Raw genomic sequence first — 20029 nt, 5'->3', positions numbered from 1 at the left:
GTGAAGGGATGGAAAAACATATTCCATTCAACTGGAAACAAAAAAAAGAGTAGGCATAGCTATACTCATATCAGATAAAATAGACTACAAATCAATGACTATAAAAAGAGACAAATAAGGTCACTATATAATGATAAAGGGGTCAATTCAGCAAGAAGGTATAATAATTATAAATAAATGTGCACCCAACACCAACGCTCCCAAGTATATAAAGCAAACATGAATAGATTTAAACAGAGATATAGACTGCAGTACAGTAGTAGGGCACTTCAACATCCTATTTTCAGTAATGGACAGATGAACCAGACAAATCACAAAGAAACGTCAGAGTTAAATTGCACACTAGACCAATTAGGCCTGACATGTGCAGAACATTTCACCCAACTGCCTCAGAATATACATTCTTTCATCAGCACATGGAACATTTTCCTGAATAGACTCTCTCTTAAGCCACAAAACAAATATCAAAAAAGTAAAAATTATGTCATGTACTTTTGTGACCACATTCAAGTAATTATGTCAAGTACTTTTGTGACTAGAAATCAATAAGAGGAACCTAGGAAAATACACAAACACATGGAAATTAAGAAACTCACTTCAGAGCAACCAATGGATCAGTGAGGAAATTGAGAAGAAAACTTAAAAATGTCTTGAAACAAATGGAAATGGAAACACAACATATCAAAATCTCTGGGATACAAAAAAAAAAGCAGTACTAAAAGGGAAGTTTATAGCAATAAATATCTGTATCAAAAAAGTAGAAAAGCTTCAAGTAAACAATCTAACAATGCATCTCAAGGAACTAGGAAAGCAAGAAAAAAACAAACTGAAAATTAGTAGAAGAAAACAAACAATAAAGATCAGAGAAAAATAAATGAAATTGAGACTAAAAAAAAAGATCAACAAACAAAAAGTTGTTTTTTTCCATGATGTTGAATCGTATCAAATACTTTTTACATATCTAGTGAGATGATCATATAGTTTTTCTTTTTTAATGTTAAACACCCCTGTACTTTTACAATAAACATTTGGTCATGTTTATGTTTTAATATACTGTTTGAATTCCATTTGTTAAAATAATGTTTCAAATTTTTGCCTCAATGTTTGTAAAGATTATTGGTCTGTAGTTTTCTTTTCCTGTAATGTCCTTGTCTCTTTTGGTATCAGGGTATGTCCACTCTTTATGAAATAAGATGGGATATAGTTTCTTCTTTATCCTTTTCTAGAAGAGATTGTGTAGAAGTAATTTTTTTTCATAAATGTCTTATAGAACATATTGGCGAAGCCGTCTGGGCCTAGAATTTCTTTGTGGTAAAGTTTTGAAACGATAAATTGTTTTAAAATAGATATTAGGTTATTTTAATTATTTCTTCTTGAATAAGCTTGAGTAGTTTGTGTCTTTCAAGAATTTGTCCATTTTTATCTAAGTTGTCAATTTCTTTTGCATAATGTCATTTATAATATTCTCTTATTATCCTGTATAATCTTTATACAGGATAATCTTTATAACTGTAGAATCTTTATTGGTATCACCTTTCTCATTTCTCATATGGTCATCTGTGTCTTCTCTTTTCCCTGATCAGTATCACTGGAGATTTAGTTTTATTGAGCTCAAAGAATATGTGTTTGGTTATATTTGTTTCCCCTATTTTTTGTTTTTTATTTAATTGATTTTCATTTTGGGCTACATTCCCTTTCTTCTACTTTGGGCTTTATTTGATTTTTTTTCTCCCCTAATTTTTTAAGGTGAAATTTGAGGTCATTGATTTGACACCTTCTTCTCTTCTGATACTATAGGTATTTGGTATTACAAATTTTCCTCTAGGTACAGCTTAGTGGCATCCCACAAATTTTAATATGTTGTATTTTTATTTTCATTCAGTTCAAAATACTTTCTAATTTTTCATTTTCTTTTTGATCCTTGGGTAATTGAAAAGTGTGTTATTTAGTTTCAAAGTGTTTTACAGATTTTTCGGTTCCAGTGGTTTTCCAGATATCTTCTTGTTATTGATTTCTAATTAAATTCCATTGTGGTCAAAGAACTTACTTTGTATAACTTGAATCCTTTTATATTTACTGAGACTTATTTTATAGCCAGGATATTAATTATTCTGGTAAATGTTCTAGGTACACTTGAAAAGAATATATGTTCTGCTGTTGTTTAGTAGAGTGTTTCACATCAACCATGTCATGTTGGTTGATAGTGTTGTCTACTGTGTTTTTGCTGATTTTTTGACTACTTGTATCAATTACTGAGAGAGAGGTATTAATATCTACTAAAGTCGTGGATTTGTTGATTTCTCCCTTGCAATTCAATCACTTTTGTTTCATGTATTCTAAAGCTTTGTTATTAGATGTAGAAACAGAAACATTTAGGAATGTTATATTCTTCTGATGAATTGATCCTTGTATCATTATGAAATGACTTTCTTTATCCTGGCAATATTCTTTGTTCTGAAATATATTTTGTCTGATGTTAAGATAGCCACAGGAGCCTTCTTTTTACTGGTGTTAGCATGGTATATATTTTTCCATACTTTAACTTTTGAACTATTTGTGTCTTTATATTTAGAGTGCATGTCTTGTAGGTGGCATATAGTTGAGACTTGCCCTTTTAGCCAATCTGAAAAATGTCTTTTCATTGGGGCATTTAAACTATTTACATTTAAGGTTATCATTACTATGATTAGGTTAAGTCTACCATCTTGTTATTTGTTTTCTCTTTGTCCCAGTTTTTCTCATTTCTTCAATATTTTCAAGATCTTGCTCTACTACCTTTTGTCTAAATTGTTTCTAATAAATTTTCTGCCATTCTTATATTTGCTCCTCTGCACAAATATGTCTCTTTTTTCCCCCTCATTCTGCTTTTAAGATGTTCTCATTATTGTTTTTGGGAGATTTGATTATGATGCGTCTGGTGTAAATTTCTTCAAATTTCCTATGCTTGGGGTTGTTACACTTTTTTGATTAGCATATTTATAGATTTTGAATTTTAAAATTCAAAGTGGAAAATTTTTTACCATTATTTCTTCAATATATTTTGCCCCTGCTTCCTCTCTCCTTTTAAGGGACTCCAATTTCACATATATTAGGCCACTTGAAGTTGTACCATAGTTTACTAATGCTCTGTTATTTTTTATCTTTCTATGTACTTTTTCCTCTGATTGTTTCTTTTTGGATAGTATCTATCATTATGTTTTCATATTCACTGATCTTTTCACCTACAATGACTACTATTATGTTAATCCCATCCTGTGTATTTTTAAATCTCAGTCATGTCTCTACATTTTCAACGTACAAATACAGTTATAAGGATGTTTCCTTTTCTACTGTTTCTAACATCTGTGTCAGTTCTGCATCATTTTTGATTGATTTTTCTCCTTGTTATGGGTTGTATTTTTCAATTTATTTGCATGCCTGGTAATTTTTTATTGTATGCCAGAAATTGTGGATTTTACCTTGTTTGGGGGCTAGAATATTTTTGTATTTCTATGAATTTTCATTTCTTGAGTTTTTTTCTGGGATCCACTTAAGTTACTTGGAAATAGTTTAAGGCTTTAAGGACTAGCTTTTATAGCTTGTTAGGTGGAAACAAAGCAATATCTTCACTTTGTTATTATTCTCCACTACTGAGGCAAAAGTCTCCTCAGTACTCTATGCAAGGTCCCATTAATTGTGAGGTTTTTCAGTCTGGCTGGTGGGAACTTCCTTACCCTGTGAGAGCTTCAAGTACTGTTCCTTCTAATCTTTTCAAAATGGTCTTTTTCTACAGTCTTGGGGCATTTACTCAAATACATGTGCTGATCAATCTTCTGCTAAATACTCAAAAGGGACCGTCTGAAAATCGCCAGTGCTCTTTTTGCAGCTTCCCGTGTTTGATACTCCACTTGTGACCTTCAGCCACCTTGGTCTCTCCAGACTCTCAGCTCCATCTCCTCAAGTCAGAGAGGATGCACCTTCCATGATGCAGCCTGGAAATTTTCTTGAGAAATAATCTGGGAAAAATTTAAGTCTCACTACATTTCTCTTCTGTCTCTCAAGTATCACTATTCTTTGTTGACCAGTATCAAATATCTTCAAAAATACTGTTTCATATATTTTTCCAGATTTTTAGTTGTTTCAGATGGAAGGTCAAAGTCATTTCTTGTAGCTTCATCTAGGCTGGAAACAGAAGCTGATTCTCAATTCGGTTGTTTTCAATCAAAGCTGTTGTTTCTTTCCTACTACCACCCACTATCTGTAGGGATTTGTTTAATATCTGCCAGCAGAAGAAGAAAAAAAGGAGTTGTAGGCAAACAGGAAACAAAGTAGAGACATTATTAGGATTTTCACTAGTTACACATGCTCTCTGACCCTATATCCAAGACCTTACTTTGGCTTCAAGTTTAGTTCTAAATGTCTCAGGTGTGATCAAAGTATATTAAGAAGGCTAACTTCTCATTCATCCTCCATCTCAACCCCCAAGAAATTCTGCATCCTACATGTCTATAGTCAAAATGATAGTAAGCTCTGAATTCAGATGGGCCTCACTGAGATCGTGATAAACACACGAATGGTTCTGGTTTAAAACAATTTTGAGGCTGCAAATATCCTCATCTTCCCATAGGATTCTTATTCAGACTAATCCCCATTTATTTTTCCCTTGGATGATTTAGAACCTTGTAGTAGTGATGTACAAATTTACATCTCCATTACATTAAGGATCTACCATCAAAACTTGTAGGCATCAGGGTTCTCATAGTCCCAATGAACTGAATTAAGTTCCCTGAGTCTTTCTAAGTTTGTCCTTTAAGAATTTAAGGACTCTTAAATGCTGTATCCCCTAATCAGCCCATATGCCCCCAACTAAAAACACCTATATGGGAAATGTTGGGTATATACAGGTTGGAAGAACTGGAACTTCAAAGATAATTTTAGCAAACTGCAGAATATCAGAAACTTAAAAGCAGACAAATAGCATGGAGTTATCAAGGAGAGCCCAACAAATAGGTAAATTAGTGCTTAAATAATGGAAAGTAATTTTGTTTAAAAAGTGACCCAGCCATGTTTCTCCCCAATCTCTTTATAAATAAACACTGTGCAAAGGCTACTGATGGTGATTGCAACATCACTCTCCACTCTCAGCCAATCACAAATTATATGTAGAGGTCTCAAGTCACTTTCCTACTAAAGGTAAATGGGAAGGCTGGCAAGGAAGAGAAAAAGATAACTATTAAAGATTGTGTGACAGCAGATTAACAGCCTGCCTCTGGGAATTTCCATGCATTGATCTTATATCAAAAAGGAGGCAAATAAAGGACTCTGATATGGACAATGTTGTTTTTTCCTTCAGACAAGAACATTTATTCTATATATTCTATGTATATGCATAAAATAAAAATTTAAGGTTAGTGAATAAGCACTTTGCTTGTATGATGAAGGATTTTTGAAAAGCAACTGTAAATATCCAGCTATATGTATAATAACAAAGGAATAGCTGAGCTATTCCAGGGTCTTGCCTATTTAAAAACAAAAGTCAAATTAGTGCTCATCTTCCCAGGCAGAAAAAGCAAGTCTGAAAAACAAAAGGATGCTCTCTCAAAAAATAAAAGCAACCTGCAAAGAATTTAGTAACAGTAAGATGAGGATGACACAATGGTGTTCCAGAGATGTCAAAGAGTAAAATGTTACACCCAAAATTTGGCAAGAACCATAATGATAATGCAAAAGAAAAAGAAGAAGAAATTTTGACGTAAATTGTTCAAAAGTGAGCCTCTATACAAAAGGCATTCTCATACAATGCAGGTGAGACCAGTATTTTGAAGGGAATTTGATAGTGTATATCGAGAGATTTCATAGAAGGTTACACCCATTATTTTCATAATTCCTCCTCTGAGACACAAAATCCAGAGTGATAGCCTGATATTTAGATCCACTTTTCTCCTGAAAACAGTGGCCAATTTTGACAGCTGCAACTAAGAGGCTGAGAAGTTAGAAGTTTTTCTTAAGATTCATAGGACTGGGTGAATAAAACTTGGCATTTAGGGCCTATAAAAAACAATGGAGGGTCACTTGAGGCTTTCAGTTGGAAATTCAAGGAAAGACGAAGAGTAAGGCTATATGCAAAACAGACCAGTACAGTGTCAAAGTATTTCACATTTAATTTAAAGTGATTTTTTCCCAACTTAGATGCCTACCAGAAGCAAAAGTAAATCTTGAGTGAAAAAATATTATACAGAACCTTAAATTATCTCTGCAGTTTTTTCTCTGTAATACTAGGCACTAAACAAAAAACAAACAAACAAAAAAACATGTACAAAAGATAAGAGTTGACCAAACACCAAGATTAAAAATGGACACCAGAAACAGGCCTAGAAGGTCCAGACATTGTAGTCATCTGACCAGGATTTCAAACTAGCAATGACTAAAATATTCAAGTAATTAAATGACAAGATAAAAAATTTAACATAAACCTGGGAACAAGAAAGGATCATAAACAAGTTCTTGAAGTAAAAAAAAAAAAAAAAAAAAAAAATCCAATAACAGAAATTATTATTTCAGTAGGTGGGTTTAAAATTACACTTAATATAACAGAAGAGAAAATTACTGAACTGGAATATTCTCAGAAGTAAATATCTAGACTGAATCACAGATAGCAAGGTTATAAACAAGCATAAGAGACAAATAAGGCAATATTTTGTTTTAATCTACTTCTAATTAAAGTCACTGAAGGAGAAGAAAGATTGAGGTAGAATGGTATTGATGGAAATACAGGAGAGAATTTTCCCAGACTAATGAAAGACATCAAGCCAAATATTCAAGAAGTACTGCCAACGTCCAACAGGATAAAAGACAGAAAACAAGCCAGCAAACAAACCTAGATACATTGTTTAAAAAAAAATTTAAAAAAAAAAACTTTTTAAAACAGAAGATGCCAAAAAAAAGTCTTAAAGTCAACCAGAAAAAAAAGGGCATTTGCCCTCAAAGAAATAACCAAAATATTGGCTAGCAGTTGGTTTATCAACAGAAAAATAGAATAATGAGACACTAGACTAAATATCCAATGAGGACATTGGAACTGAAACTGTAGGCCAACTGGGCAACATTTCTGACAAACTGACTCTAAAATCACAAGAAATATATATTAGTGTTCTATTGCTGCCATAATAAATTATCACCAACTTAGTGACTTAAAATAACATGAATAGCACCCACTTATTAACACATAGTTCCCTAGGTCATAGGTCTGGGTTGTCTCAGCTGATTTCTTAGAGTTTTACAAGGTCAAAATTAAGATGTCAAACCGGCTCTTATCTGGACACTGAAATAAATCTGCTTCCAAGCTCTTTGAGGTTGTTGGCCAAATTCAATTCTTTGCAGTGATAGTACTTCCTTACTAACTGTCAGCATGCACTCACCCTGAGCTTCAAAAGGCTTCTCCCCAGTCCTTGTAGATGAGAACCAGCAACGGTGCATCAAATCCTTCTTGTATTTGGAGTCTCTCTGACTTCTCTCCCACTGCAGCTCTCTTCTGCTTCCAGCTGGAGTAAATTCTCTAATTTTAAGGGTTCATTGATTAGATTAATTCCACCTAAATAACCTAGGCTAATCTCCCTATGTTAACATCCATAGCTTTAGTTATATCTGCAAAGTTCTTTTTGCCGTCTAACATAACATACCTACAGGATCCAGAGATTAGAGATAGACATCTTTGGGCAGCTATTTTGCTTACCACAAAGGGTTAAAGTCTAAAAAGAGTTAACACAATATTGGAAAAGAAAATGAGAGGGGACTTGTCCAAACAAAATCAAGACTTCGTCTAAAACAATACAAATTAAACCCATTTGGCATAGACACAGGATGAACAGCTAGATCAACGGAACAGCTAGGAAGTCTTATAATATTCAGAAACTTGCTGTTTGACTAAGCTGACATTACAAATCAGCAGGGAGATGATGGACAATCTAATAAACCCAAGTAGGAAAATTAGCTCCTTATATGAAATACACTCTCACACACATATATACAGACAAATAAAGCTGTTCAAAGCAAATTATTGAAACATTTAAAAGAAAATATGACATAAGAGCAGGGAAAGTTTTCTTATATAGGACACAAAAAGCAGAAACTACAAAGAAAAAGATTGATAAATTTTATTACAGTAAAAATTTTAGAAATATAAACTGTACCATAAGAAACATTACAGATGAAGCATTTTTAAAGTCTCTTCTTGCAGAAAATATGTGCATATAATTAAATACTATGCTATGAATACCACAAATCAATTATAAAAATGTAAATTCAGAAAAGTGAATGAAATGATATGAACAGGTAATTCATTGAAGGAGGAAACTGAGTGGCCAATAAGCAGCTTGTGTAACTGCACTATAATCAGAGAAAAACAAATTTAAATGCAATGAGATTCCATTTTGTACCTATGATAGGAAAAAAAATAAGAAGGCTGAAAATTTGAAGTGTTTATAAGGATATGGGAAACAAGAAGAGGAAATAGTATGTGTGTGCATGGTGAGTGAAGCCTACAGCAGCATGAATTATGCTCTTGCAAGGAATTCTTTATGGTTGCAGTTTAAGCATAAGGTAGGAAGTAAGGAAAAGGGGGTTAAAGAAGCTGACAGATAAGGTAGGGCTTTGTTTGAGTGCTATGATGTTTGTGTTTTCTATAGAAGGAAATGGTAAGATATTGAAGGATTTCCAGGAGGGAAGCAGAAATAGGTTTGGATTGTACAAAGATTGCTCTGGAAGCGAAGTGGAGAATGTTTAGAAGGGGGTAAGACTGAAGACAATAGTTAGGATGTTGATCCAGTGTCTCGCGGAGATGACGAGAACGTGATAAAGGCAGCAGTCACAGGGATGGAGAGAAGATGTAAACAGATGCCACTAAAGAGGAAGAATCAGCAGAACCCGGTCACGAATAAGGAATGAAGGATAAGAAACTGGGACAGTAATGGAAGTTTCAGGCTTGGCCAACAGGGTAAATGATGTAATTCACTGGAATAGTTTTCTAGTTGGGAGAGTAAATTTACAACAGGCCAACGTGTTGGGTTCAGAGGTACCTTTTGGGATCTTGTGGTCAGTTGTTTCTGTGGATCTAAAGCTCAGTAGGAAGGTCTAGGCAAGAGATTTAGTTTTAGTAGTCATGAGTGTATTAATGGTTAGTAAACACTGTTCATGGATAACATCACCTGTAAGGATAAATGGGGGAAATAAAAGGGCTAAGAACGGAATCCCAGGGATCAACATCTGGGAGATACGTGAAGGGCCTGGGTGAAATCTGGAAAAGGGGCTGAAAAGTAACAAGACTCTTAGAGGCAAAACAGTCGACTTCAAGAAACAAAGACAACAGTTTCCAAAAAGAGGGCATGTCTGGCAGAGGCCAATACTGAGGAGACATGAAGATATAGACTAACAGTTGCCACTCAATTTACTGATTGTGAAGGGCACTGGTCATCTGGGTCTTTGGCAGTGGTAGGTGGTTGTGAAGTAAATAAGAGGTGATTAATTAGTGACATAGCCTTTTCCAAAAGCTAGGTTGTGATGGCAGTAGGAATTGTAAGCTGGAGAAGGATTTTTCTCTTTTTTCTTTGTTAAGGTGGTAGCCCCTCAAGGATATATACCTATTTGGGGGAAATAGGTAGTCCAGAGGGATAAGTTGGTGTTAAAGGAGAAAGGAAGGACAATGAGGGGACTGAGTTGCTGAAGCATCAGGAGGAGTTGGTGATGAGAGGGCTTCACTGCAGATGGGAGAGGGGGCCTCTTCCACGGAAATGGGGTGGGCTACAGAGAAAAAGTGGGCTCGGCTATAGGAGAGCCTAGGAGAGCCTGTTTCTAAGTAGGAAGCAGGGAAATGCACTAGTCTCTCTGATTGTCATGTTTTCTTAGTGAGATAATTTTCCAAGAGTGAGAATAGAGATATGGGGCAGGGATCTGAACATTGTTGAAGGATAGCAGAAGTTGCTGACTTGGTTCATGAAGATGACAACTTGCTGTCAATCAGCAAGGGCCCAGGTGTAGTTGGAGACCACTAAGATTTTGGTAGCAGCAATCTTTGTGTGTGCGTTTTCTAGCAGAGTTCAACCACCATGGTGTGTACAGAATTTAAACAACCTGAATGGTTAGGTCAAACTTATTTGAGATTTTACTTGTCGAGTGACACAGAAGGACAAGGGTTAACATTTATTGAGTGACCTCGGAAATGGGAATTAATGTCTCTAAACCTCAGTTTCTCTATCTATAAAATGGGGCTAAAAATACTACCTGTCTGAGTTGTTTTAAGAATTAAATGAGATAATACAGTGTTCCTCACATTTTTTTAATGTGACCTTCAATAAGAAATATGTAGAAGTATTTCAGTGAGAAATATGTATGTTATTGTGAAAATTATATGAGTTATCATGAGTCCACAAGGCCTTCACCAAAATACTTGGGGAATTATGTATTTCCAAATTCAGAATTTTGACAATTTTAGGAAAGGAAATTTTAGAACAAGTATTATGTAAACACCCTGTCAGGGATTACAGAAGTATTAAAAATCAAACATTAATCTTTTCACATAAAAATATATAAATATTCACACAAACCATGAACAAAGACTGTAAATAACCTCACCTCCGTTTTGGACCAGGCATTTCTTCAAACCTGTTTTAAAAAACTTTTTTTTGGTTTTTCAGAGCTTTTTGGATTTTGGAACTGTGGATGAGAAATTGTGGAGAATTATATAGAGAGATAGATAGATAAATAAATAGAAACATAGACGTAGATATACATATAGAGATATTAGATAGTGTTTTTAGGTGCTTGATGTATAAGTAGTATTGTTGTTATTATTATTGGTACGGATGTATCTTATTTTTAAGATGGGAGTCCTCGCTTACCAAAGTGATTTTTGACCTACTAATAAGTTGTGACTCACAATCTGAAAAACGATGATATATAATGATATGTAAATGATTAGCCTGGTCCCTGGATCATACATAGTAAGCTCTCAAGGCAAGTGAAAAGGTGAAAAATACCATCTTATGTTTATTTAAAGTTTTTGCCTTTCAAAAATCTTTTAATCACAGTTGCTATTTATCTTCAGTCACTTTATCAGAAATAAAGTAAATGATTTGTCTCTTGATCTACTTTTGAGAGTTTCATGTCTCAGTGATTTTATCCTGAACAGTAGGAAATTTAAACTATTATAATTCACAACTTCCTGTGGCTTTTATACCTTGACACCTAAAATACTTTTTAGGTTTTCTTTATTTTAAGTGAAACGGATTATTTTATTGCACAGATAAAGAAATAGAACTAAAAACTCAAGCCATTTGTCTGAGGTTACAAAATATACTACTTCTATATAGAACTTGGCCAAAAGAATATACAGTTTAAGAACAACTTTCAAGTACTTTATTATTCACTTCTTAAAGTGAGTCAAAAACACTCCTATCTGAAGGCACCTTACAATCTTTGTGTTTTATTTTCTAGTTCTCTTGGAGACATTGAAATAGCTGAAGTGAATGTCAAGGGTTTGTTCGTGAAGCTCATTAACTCTTCCCTTGACAAAGAAATGGCAATTGGAGATCATATTCTCCAGCAAAATGTGAATGGACAAACCATTTCTTTGTACCGATTCCTTCCAAACATTGTAATGCAGGCCAGTTCCACAGTAACAGTGAGTATAGGAGTATAAATACTGTACATTAGAATCGTACAGGACAAACTTGTTGACACTGTCAGTCTGTGGCTCAGCACTGTCTCGTTATCACTCTATCTGGATCTGTACATAAGACGTTGATTTTGTTGTTGTTGGTTAATTACCGCACTTTGTCCATCTTCTGGATGTAAATTAATACCCACAGTTAAATTTCCACAGCTGTCTTCAATTTTGTGTACAATATCTTTTGTTTTTATAATTTAACTATTAAAATGAAATTCTTAATTTCCTGAAACCGAGTAAATATAAACCTGAAAAGACAAGCAAAGAGATTGCTTAGAGAACAGGTAATTAGCTGACACAGGAGGGTTCCTCTCTTTCTCGTTTTTTCCTTTAATCCCTGTAGAGCAGCTGTTTGGTGTTGCATAGCTTGACATTGTATATGATATAGTCATTACATTTTAAAACCTCATCTGTTCAGAAAGAATGTGTTGCAGTAACCCTATGGCATTTACAAAATTGTGTTCAACTCCAGTGGCATTTGTCATTAACAATTTTATTACAGGTGTGGGCAGCAGCATCTGAAGCAAAGCATCAACCTCCATCAGATTTTCTTTGGAAGGAACAAGACAAGTTTAGAACAAGTCCCGATTGTATAACAATCCTGTGCAAACCGAACGGTCAAGTTAGTTTCTGGTTCTTAACAATCGTTTTTTAAAAATATTGTGCTTATTGAGCATATCTGTATTTTTTATTCTTTTCATTTTATACAATGTGTCTAAGTGCATAAATGTCAGTAAAATTGACTTTATGCCTAAAAGATTATTTTATTGTCAGTTTCTTATAAATTTATAATTTTTTTTAAATTTCAATAGTTTTGGGGGAACGTGGTGTTTGGTTACATGAATAGCCATGTTGTCAAATGGGAGAGCACTCATTAGTTCTTAAGTGGTGGTATTCCATGGTATGTATATACCACATTTTCTTTATCCACTTGTTGCTTGATGGGCATTTGGGCTAGTTTTTCATAGAATGGATAGTTATCCTTATGTTTCCCATCCTCTTAGCTCACTCGATTATTCTTTTTATCCTTAAAGCTTGGGTAGAACCATCACTAAATGCCACAACACATCAGGCAAATCCACAGCATTCTCTTCCCAGTGTCAAAGGGCCCCAGAGCGTCTTACAATTTGACAAAAATAATTTTGATATCTCATATTCCTAAGAAGCCTCTTCAACTTTCAAAGTCGAGGGAAGATTTTATTTGTGATATTTAGCCTGAAGAGTGATAAGGAAGGTACTCGATCGGGTCTTTTCTATTTATTTTTTCATTTCTCAAATATTTATTGGGACTCTTCTCTATTTTAGAGCTATGCTAAGTACTGGGAATATAACAGATTAAGATATAGTATCTGCACTCAAGGAACTAATATTCTAATGAAAGAGCCCACAATATTAATTTGAAATGATTACACTTTACTCCTTATAAAATTAAGGGTATTAGCAGTAGCTTTGTGTAATTTGTTCCCAGTATTTGACAATTTTATATTTTCACTCAACCTTTCTCTTGGTATAATATTGGCATAAATATATACCCATGGACACACCATTAAGGTTCAAAGGTATTCCTTTTTGCAACAACAAAAAAGTTAATCTTTTTTCAAAATGATTTTTAGATCATTTTTAAATACCTGTGTTTTTTTCTTACCCTCAGTCTAACTTACTATGTCCTATAACTACTGACCCACAAAATATGTTAACCAGAACCTATCTCTGAGTTTCTCTTTTGCTGCATTATAATCTATGTTGAGATTGACTTTCCCTTTGAAATAGACTTGGCTAATTTCTTAAGAACCATTTACTGTCTTTCTGGGGGAACAGTTGTTAGATGAGGAGAGCACCCATTAGATATAACTTAGCAGCCTTCACCCACTCAGCTTTAGATCTCCTTGTGGGCTGGAACTGAATTTTATAATACTTCTCTGATGGGGAAAATAAGGCTACACAATCTAAGTTATTTACTTATTTTCACTGATGGAGAAAATAAGGATACACAATGTGAATTATTTACTCAGCCTCATAAGAAATCATTACTAAAACCCAGTCTAGGATTAAGGCATTCTTATCTCAGAACTTTCATCATAGTTATCCACTCTGTAAGCCAGTTTGTGGTTTCTACTTTGTATGTGTGTTGCTCCAGGCACTGAGCGTTGAATCAGGCAGACCAGGTCCCTGAGCTCCTGGAATGCAGATTTTAATAAGTTTTCATTTCTTGCAACTGAATTAGGCTTTGTACTTAGACTGTTCCTTTTACCCAGTGATTTGAATGACTTTGCACATACAGAATCAGACCATTTCTGTGGGGTGATGTAAGCACAAATAACTGTGGCTGCTAATGAAAGACTGAACCTGATTGATTGATCTATATGGAAAATATTTAAATATATTTTGTATCTGTCAGGAATGGCACTAGGTGCTAGAAAAGGGAACATAAGTATTGCACACTTCTTGTCCTCAAGAAATTCACAGTCTACTAGTAGAAATTGATATATAATAATAAATAATTGCAATACAGTGAAACAATGCTTTAATAAAGTACGGGCAGCCCAGGTCAGAAATATCAACTCTGTAAAGGAGAGCATAAGAAAAAGCATTCAGAGGAAGAGCCATGTGTTGTGAATCTGTAGTGGAGAGGAGTTTGCCCTCCTAACCTGAATCATGGCGATCTTGCCCCTTTTCACCTCTTGAACTCTCCTCTCTCCATGCTTCTCCATGCACTCTGCTCTAGCCACACTGGCCTTCTCGTACTACTTTTACTTTCCAGTGCTTGACTGCTCCTTCATGCCACAGAGCCTCTGCGCATGCTCTTGCCTCTCAATAGACTCTCTTTCCTCCCTTTTTACCTATTAAATCCTACCTGCCCTTCAGAACTCAGCTCAAGTGTTTTTTATTTTTTTTCCCTGGGTCACATCCCATTGGAAATTCTACCTCATGGTAAAGCCATATGCATTATTTAATTCAACTAGAAAATATTTCCCCTAAATAGGTGGAAATGTGACTTTAAAATCAGCTTGAAACCCTATTGTAAGTATAGAGTTCTTTTTCTAATAAATTCATTTTCCTTCTCACTTTAATAGCACTGGATATTACTATCTGCAACCGCCAGGTAAATTTTCCTTAAAAAAGACAATTTACTGCCTTCCCATAGACATGCTGAAACACAGACTCAAAGTATCATCATGACCCTGGAATTGCTTTCTATTTGTATGTAGAAAATAATCCATATCTTGTGGAAAAAGTCACAAAGCCTGTAATCTACTGTCTACAATAATAACCAGCTATACAAATCAGAATAGACCCCGTTTCTGGACTTGAATAATATTTTGTATTTGTAAGATGGGGCAAACAGAAGTTATATTATGGGTCATTTTTAAAAGGAAGCCTAGGCTGGCGCAGTGGCTCACGCCTGTAATCCCAGCACTTTGGGAGGCCGAGGTGGGCGGATCACAAGGTCAGGAGTTTGATACCAGCCTGGCCAACATGGTGAAACCCCGTCTCTAGTGAAAATACAAACATTAGCCAGGCGTGGTGGTGTCCGCCTATAGTCCCAGCTACTCAGGAGGCTGAGGCAGGAGAATTGCTTGAACCTGGGAGGCGGAGGTTGCAGTGAGCCAAGATTGTACCCCTGCATTCCAGCCTGGGCGACAGAGCAAGACTCTGTCTTGAAAAAAGCAAAAATAAAAATAAATTTAAAAAATTAAAAGGAAGCTAAAATAAAGTAGATCTTAGACTACTTCTTGAGTCATCTTGTCACTAACATGGCAACAGTTAATATTCGATACAGCTACAAATCTTATGGCTTAATGTAAATGTGGCTTTTAGTTTTGCTTTGCCATGTATTATTCTACTTTCTCATCTGTAAAGTAAGAGATTGTATAATATAATCACTAAGATTCCATGAGTCTATGGACCTTTAAAGCAGGGATAGGTTTTTTTTCACCAGTCACATTGTTGTCCCATTGGGATTTGGGGCCTCTAAATTACATGTCAAATAATTAATAAATTTCTTACATTTATCAATGCCTGGTACTTTCCCAGTACATTGTTTTGCATTAGAGATCCAGATGTGGAACAGACCAGTCCTATACAATAGGAACTCATTGAAGGACTGTTTATATATGCCTTATTTCATTTGATTCTCAGTACTGCTTCAGTATTTTGGGGAAAAAGCGGGGCTTGGAAAGTTAAATGGCTGCTTAAGGTCACATGATAAGTAATGTGATAGAACTAAAATAAAACCATATCTTCTAACTCTCAAGAATTTTTCTATTGCACTAAAAATAGTTTGCAAGGTTCATGTGGCCAACATTCTAGAGCTGAGGCTAAATTTTATCACATTATCATTGTCATCCAAGATTTTCTTAAGTTCCTACAGTACGGGGAAAAATAAAATATTGCCTTGTCTAGGAAAGGCACACATCTCATTTAGGGAGATCACACTAAAAAGACCATGAACATATTTTCAAAATATAATGGTTTTGAGCTACTAAAAATGGAGGATTCCCAACTAATGATCTGTAGCAAAAGTCCATTTATTTGCTGTAATCTATGAAAAGAAACTTTTTAAAAAAGAATTCATCTTTCTTTCTCTGCTGGAAGCTTAGCCTAGCTGAACTGGTCTTGTGTTGTCTTTATGTCTACGTTATTTGTCAAGCCAAGCAGAGGGATGTCCAGTGGTTACAGTGTGAAGTCCAAACCTCTAATTTGGTAAACTAAAAACAGATCACTAGAACAAGTAGAATGTTACGGCACGTTTTTCGTGTTGAATAGAAATATAACTGTTAATCTCTATAAAGGATTTTCCTGAATAATTTTTGCAACGTGTATGTTGTGCGCATGTCACATATTCAGGAAATCCAAACAGACTCTAGCTTCAGGGCTCGTGGGTCTTCTTAATACTCTCACGTAGGATTCTAACCTGGAGAATGTGTTTTCTTGTCCATGTCTCTAGCTCTACTGTCCATTTTGCCATCTCAAATTAGACACACCCACACACACAGTGTCTTAAATGTTTAAAATCTTAACTTATTAATATTACCATTACTTTTTGCACAGTTCTTCAGAGTTATGAAATTCGGTAGCTGGATGAATTTTACAACACTTCAGTAAAGCAGTTCCCACTACCGCCCTCTCAGTTTTACATATGAAGTCACAGTTCAAGTTAGAAAGTAACCTACCTATCTGAGGTTATGCTGCTTGTAATTTTCAGAACAGGAAACTAAGGCTAAGATGCCTTACTCTATGTCCTCATCATGTAGTTCCCTAAGCCACACACATAGGTAAATGGCATTATATAGTTCAATTTTTAAATTCTGTTGTACCATATTTTACATGGTAAGTAAAAAACAATTCAAAATGGATAAGAGACCTAATCATAAGACCTGAAACCAAAATACTGCTGGGAAAGAACGCAGGGGAAAAACTCCTTGATGTGGTCCTTTGCGATGATTTCTTGGTATCACACCGAAGCTCAGGCTACAAAAACAAAAATAAATAAAAGGGGGTATGGAATATGTCAAACTAAAAAGCTTCTGCACAGCAAAGGAAACAATTAACAAAATAAAATAACAACCTACCGACTGGGAAAAAAATGTTTGCAAACCTCATATCTGAGAAAGAGCTAATATTCAAAATTTATGAGGAACTCGTACAACTCAATGGCAGAAAAGCAAATAACCTGATTTAGAAAACAGGCAAAAGACCTGAACAGACATTTCTCCAAAGACATTTAAAAAATATGGCCAACAGATATATTAAAAGGTGCTCAACATCACTAAGCATCAAATAAAAGCAAATTAAAATTGCTTTGAGCTATCACTTCACACTTCATAAGGATGGCTATTCCAAAAAGACAAGTGATATAATAACAAATGTTGGTGAGAGTATGGAGAAAAGGGAACCCCAGTACATGGTTGGCAGGAATGTAGATTGGTGCAACCTTTATGGAAAACAATATGGAAGTCCCTAAAGAAATTAAAAGTAGGGCTACCATACAACCCAGCGATCCCTCTTCTGGGTACATACCCAAAAAAGATGAAATCACCACCTTGGAAAGGTATCTACACAGCCATCTTCATTGCAGCATTATTCACAATAGCCAAGATATGGAAACAACCTAAGTGTCTGTCAACAGACAAATGGATAAAGAAAATGTAGCTATACACAATGGAATATTATTCAATCTTAAAAATGAACATGGAGGGACCTGGAGGACATTATGCTGAGTGAAATAAGTCAGACACAGAAAGAAAAATGTTGCGTGATCTCACTTACATGTGGAATTTTTTAAAAGGTCAAACATACAGAGAAAGAATAAAACTGGTTCACAGGGATGGGAGAAGGGGAGGAAATAGGGAGATGTAGGTCAAAGGATACAAAGTAGCAGAGATTTGTAGGATGAGGAAGTCTAGGGATCTAGTGTACAACATAAGGACTATAGTTAATACAATTGTATTGGGGATTTTTGTTAAATAAGTAGATTTTAGCTGCTCTTGTCATAAAAATGTAACTACGTAAGACAATAAATACCTTAATTTGCTCCACCATAGTACCCATTTTAATATAGATGTGTATATATCTCATAACAGCATGTTGTAAACCTCAAATATACATAGTTGACATTAATAAATCATTTTCATTAGGCCATTGCCTGGTACACCCCTATCCACTGGAAGCAAGCATGGGAAAAATTAGATACTGACATTGAATTTAACAGATGTTCAGTAGCATCTCCAACATTCCGGAAGCATGTGTTTCAGTGGACTGCATCTACAACTACAATAACTAAAGAAAAACAAGATCAGCCTAAGGAAGATATCTCAAATTATCAGGTGGAACAAGCTCAAGTTTTTCTTAAGAGGTAAGGGTTGTTTGGTTTGTTTGTTTTAATGGGTCGTTCCCACAATTAGTAACTAAGCATGTGGGAATGACTGGATGACAAATGGATGTGTGATGTATAACTTAAATCAATAGTGATTTTTGGAAACTACTATTTTTGAATAGAACTCATAGGGAAAACATAAAAACAGAACAAGCAAGTGAATACTCATGGGGCAATGAAGGCTGGAGATCTTAACTAGATAGTATTGAGATGCCTCTGGCCATTTCACTTTTCATGGGCACTGTTATAAGAAGCAAGGCTGCTGCAGAGAGGGGAAGAGGTGAGGTATCCCCAAGTCTTTAGAGGTGCTTAGGTGGAGGGAGAGGTGCATCATCCAGGAATTTTATCTTGGATCAAGAGCTGCCTGTGGACAGAAGTGCAGAATATATTATTCATTTGTAGGCAAATGCTTCTGAAGTTATAATAAAAGTTCTGCCCACAAAGTTTAAAAAGTCGTATTCTCTTGGTCTTGAAATATGCTTTCACTTTAATTGTGCCTTCAACACTAATGCCACAGCATAAAGTGACTTCTGAGTTCCATTTAGGCTTTTTTCTTGTACAGAGAGAAGGAAATCCCACCAACCGTTTTCCCCAATCGCAGCCCTTGGTGCCAGAATCCCTATGTCTCTGCACATCCTTACTGTCCTCTGATTGAACCACGCAATACATCCACTGCTGGAGGCAACTTGGATAGACAGCCCAGGTCTCGGTCAACCAGACCTAATCGAGCCTCAGGTCAGTTAAAAGAGTACTTGTTCCAGTGGAGTGTGCGTGTGTGTGCATGCACATGTGTTAACTAGTGGGTTAAGTGGTTAAAATTTGCTAAGTGTTAAAGATGATTCATATTCTCAAGAATAGATGGCTCTTAAAGGAAGTATTGTAAACCATTCACTTACATTTCCCCTAGCACAGTGTCTTCCACTGTGCTAGATAAATATCTGTCCTTGATAAATATCTATTGAATGAATCAATGAATCAAAAGAACAGAGTGGACAGCAAGAGTATGTATGATTCTCGAAGTTCAATGAAAAATACTTTTGTTTTTTCATTAGGCAGCAAAAACTAATCTTACAAGTTATTCTGTGTTGAAAAAATTTCATCTTTTCCAAACGCACTCTAACGTTAATCCCCAATTCTTTCTCCGTCAGAAGTTTCTTAGGTCCTCTAAATAAAGCTTTTAGAGTTAGTATGATTAACACAGGCTCTGTAAATGGATTTTAGGAAGTCCCTGCACTTCCTACATTTGGCACAAAATTGTGTGTCTATATGATTTTTTCTGAGGAGAGAGTCCATGAAGTTCACCAGATGTCCACAAGTATTTAACAAGAACTGGAGTAGAAGAACATAAAGTCAAGAAGGAACCAGACCCTAAACTATTGGAGAAAGCCTGTTTAATACACCAGCAATATTCTGGTGAAGGTGTAATGATTCACAAACTTTGACTTAGGAAAGAA

The 20029-nt window shown here is 35.2% G+C and overlaps 1 protein-coding gene across 5 annotated transcripts in view; it reads left to right on the top strand.

Moving 5' to 3' along the window:
• The window catches only part of LMNTD1 (lamin tail domain containing 1), a 157764-nt gene that overhangs the window by 110284 nt on the left and 27451 nt on the right, over positions 1 to 20029 (top strand). For 4 of the 5 annotated variants that reach the window (XM_025402595.1, XM_025402594.1, XM_025402593.1 and 1 more), the window contains 4 exons: positions 11467 to 11653; positions 12201 to 12320; positions 18337 to 18554; positions 19138 to 19310. In XM_025402595.1, coding sequence (XP_025258380.1) covers positions 11467 to 11653; positions 12201 to 12320; positions 18337 to 18554; positions 19138 to 19310 — 698 coding nt within the window. The remainder of the gene's footprint in view (positions 1 to 11466; positions 11654 to 12200; positions 12321 to 18336; positions 18555 to 19137; positions 19311 to 20029) is intronic. The other variant, XM_025402596.1, reaches the window with a different exon arrangement.

Source organism: Theropithecus gelada, chromosome 11, assembly GCF_003255815.1.
Source record: "Theropithecus gelada isolate Dixy chromosome 11, Tgel_1.0, whole genome shotgun sequence".
In the NCBI taxonomy this organism is placed as follows: Eukaryota; Metazoa; Chordata; class Mammalia; order Primates; family Cercopithecidae; genus Theropithecus; species Theropithecus gelada.
This window is presented reverse-complemented; position numbering and strand designations above follow the sequence as displayed.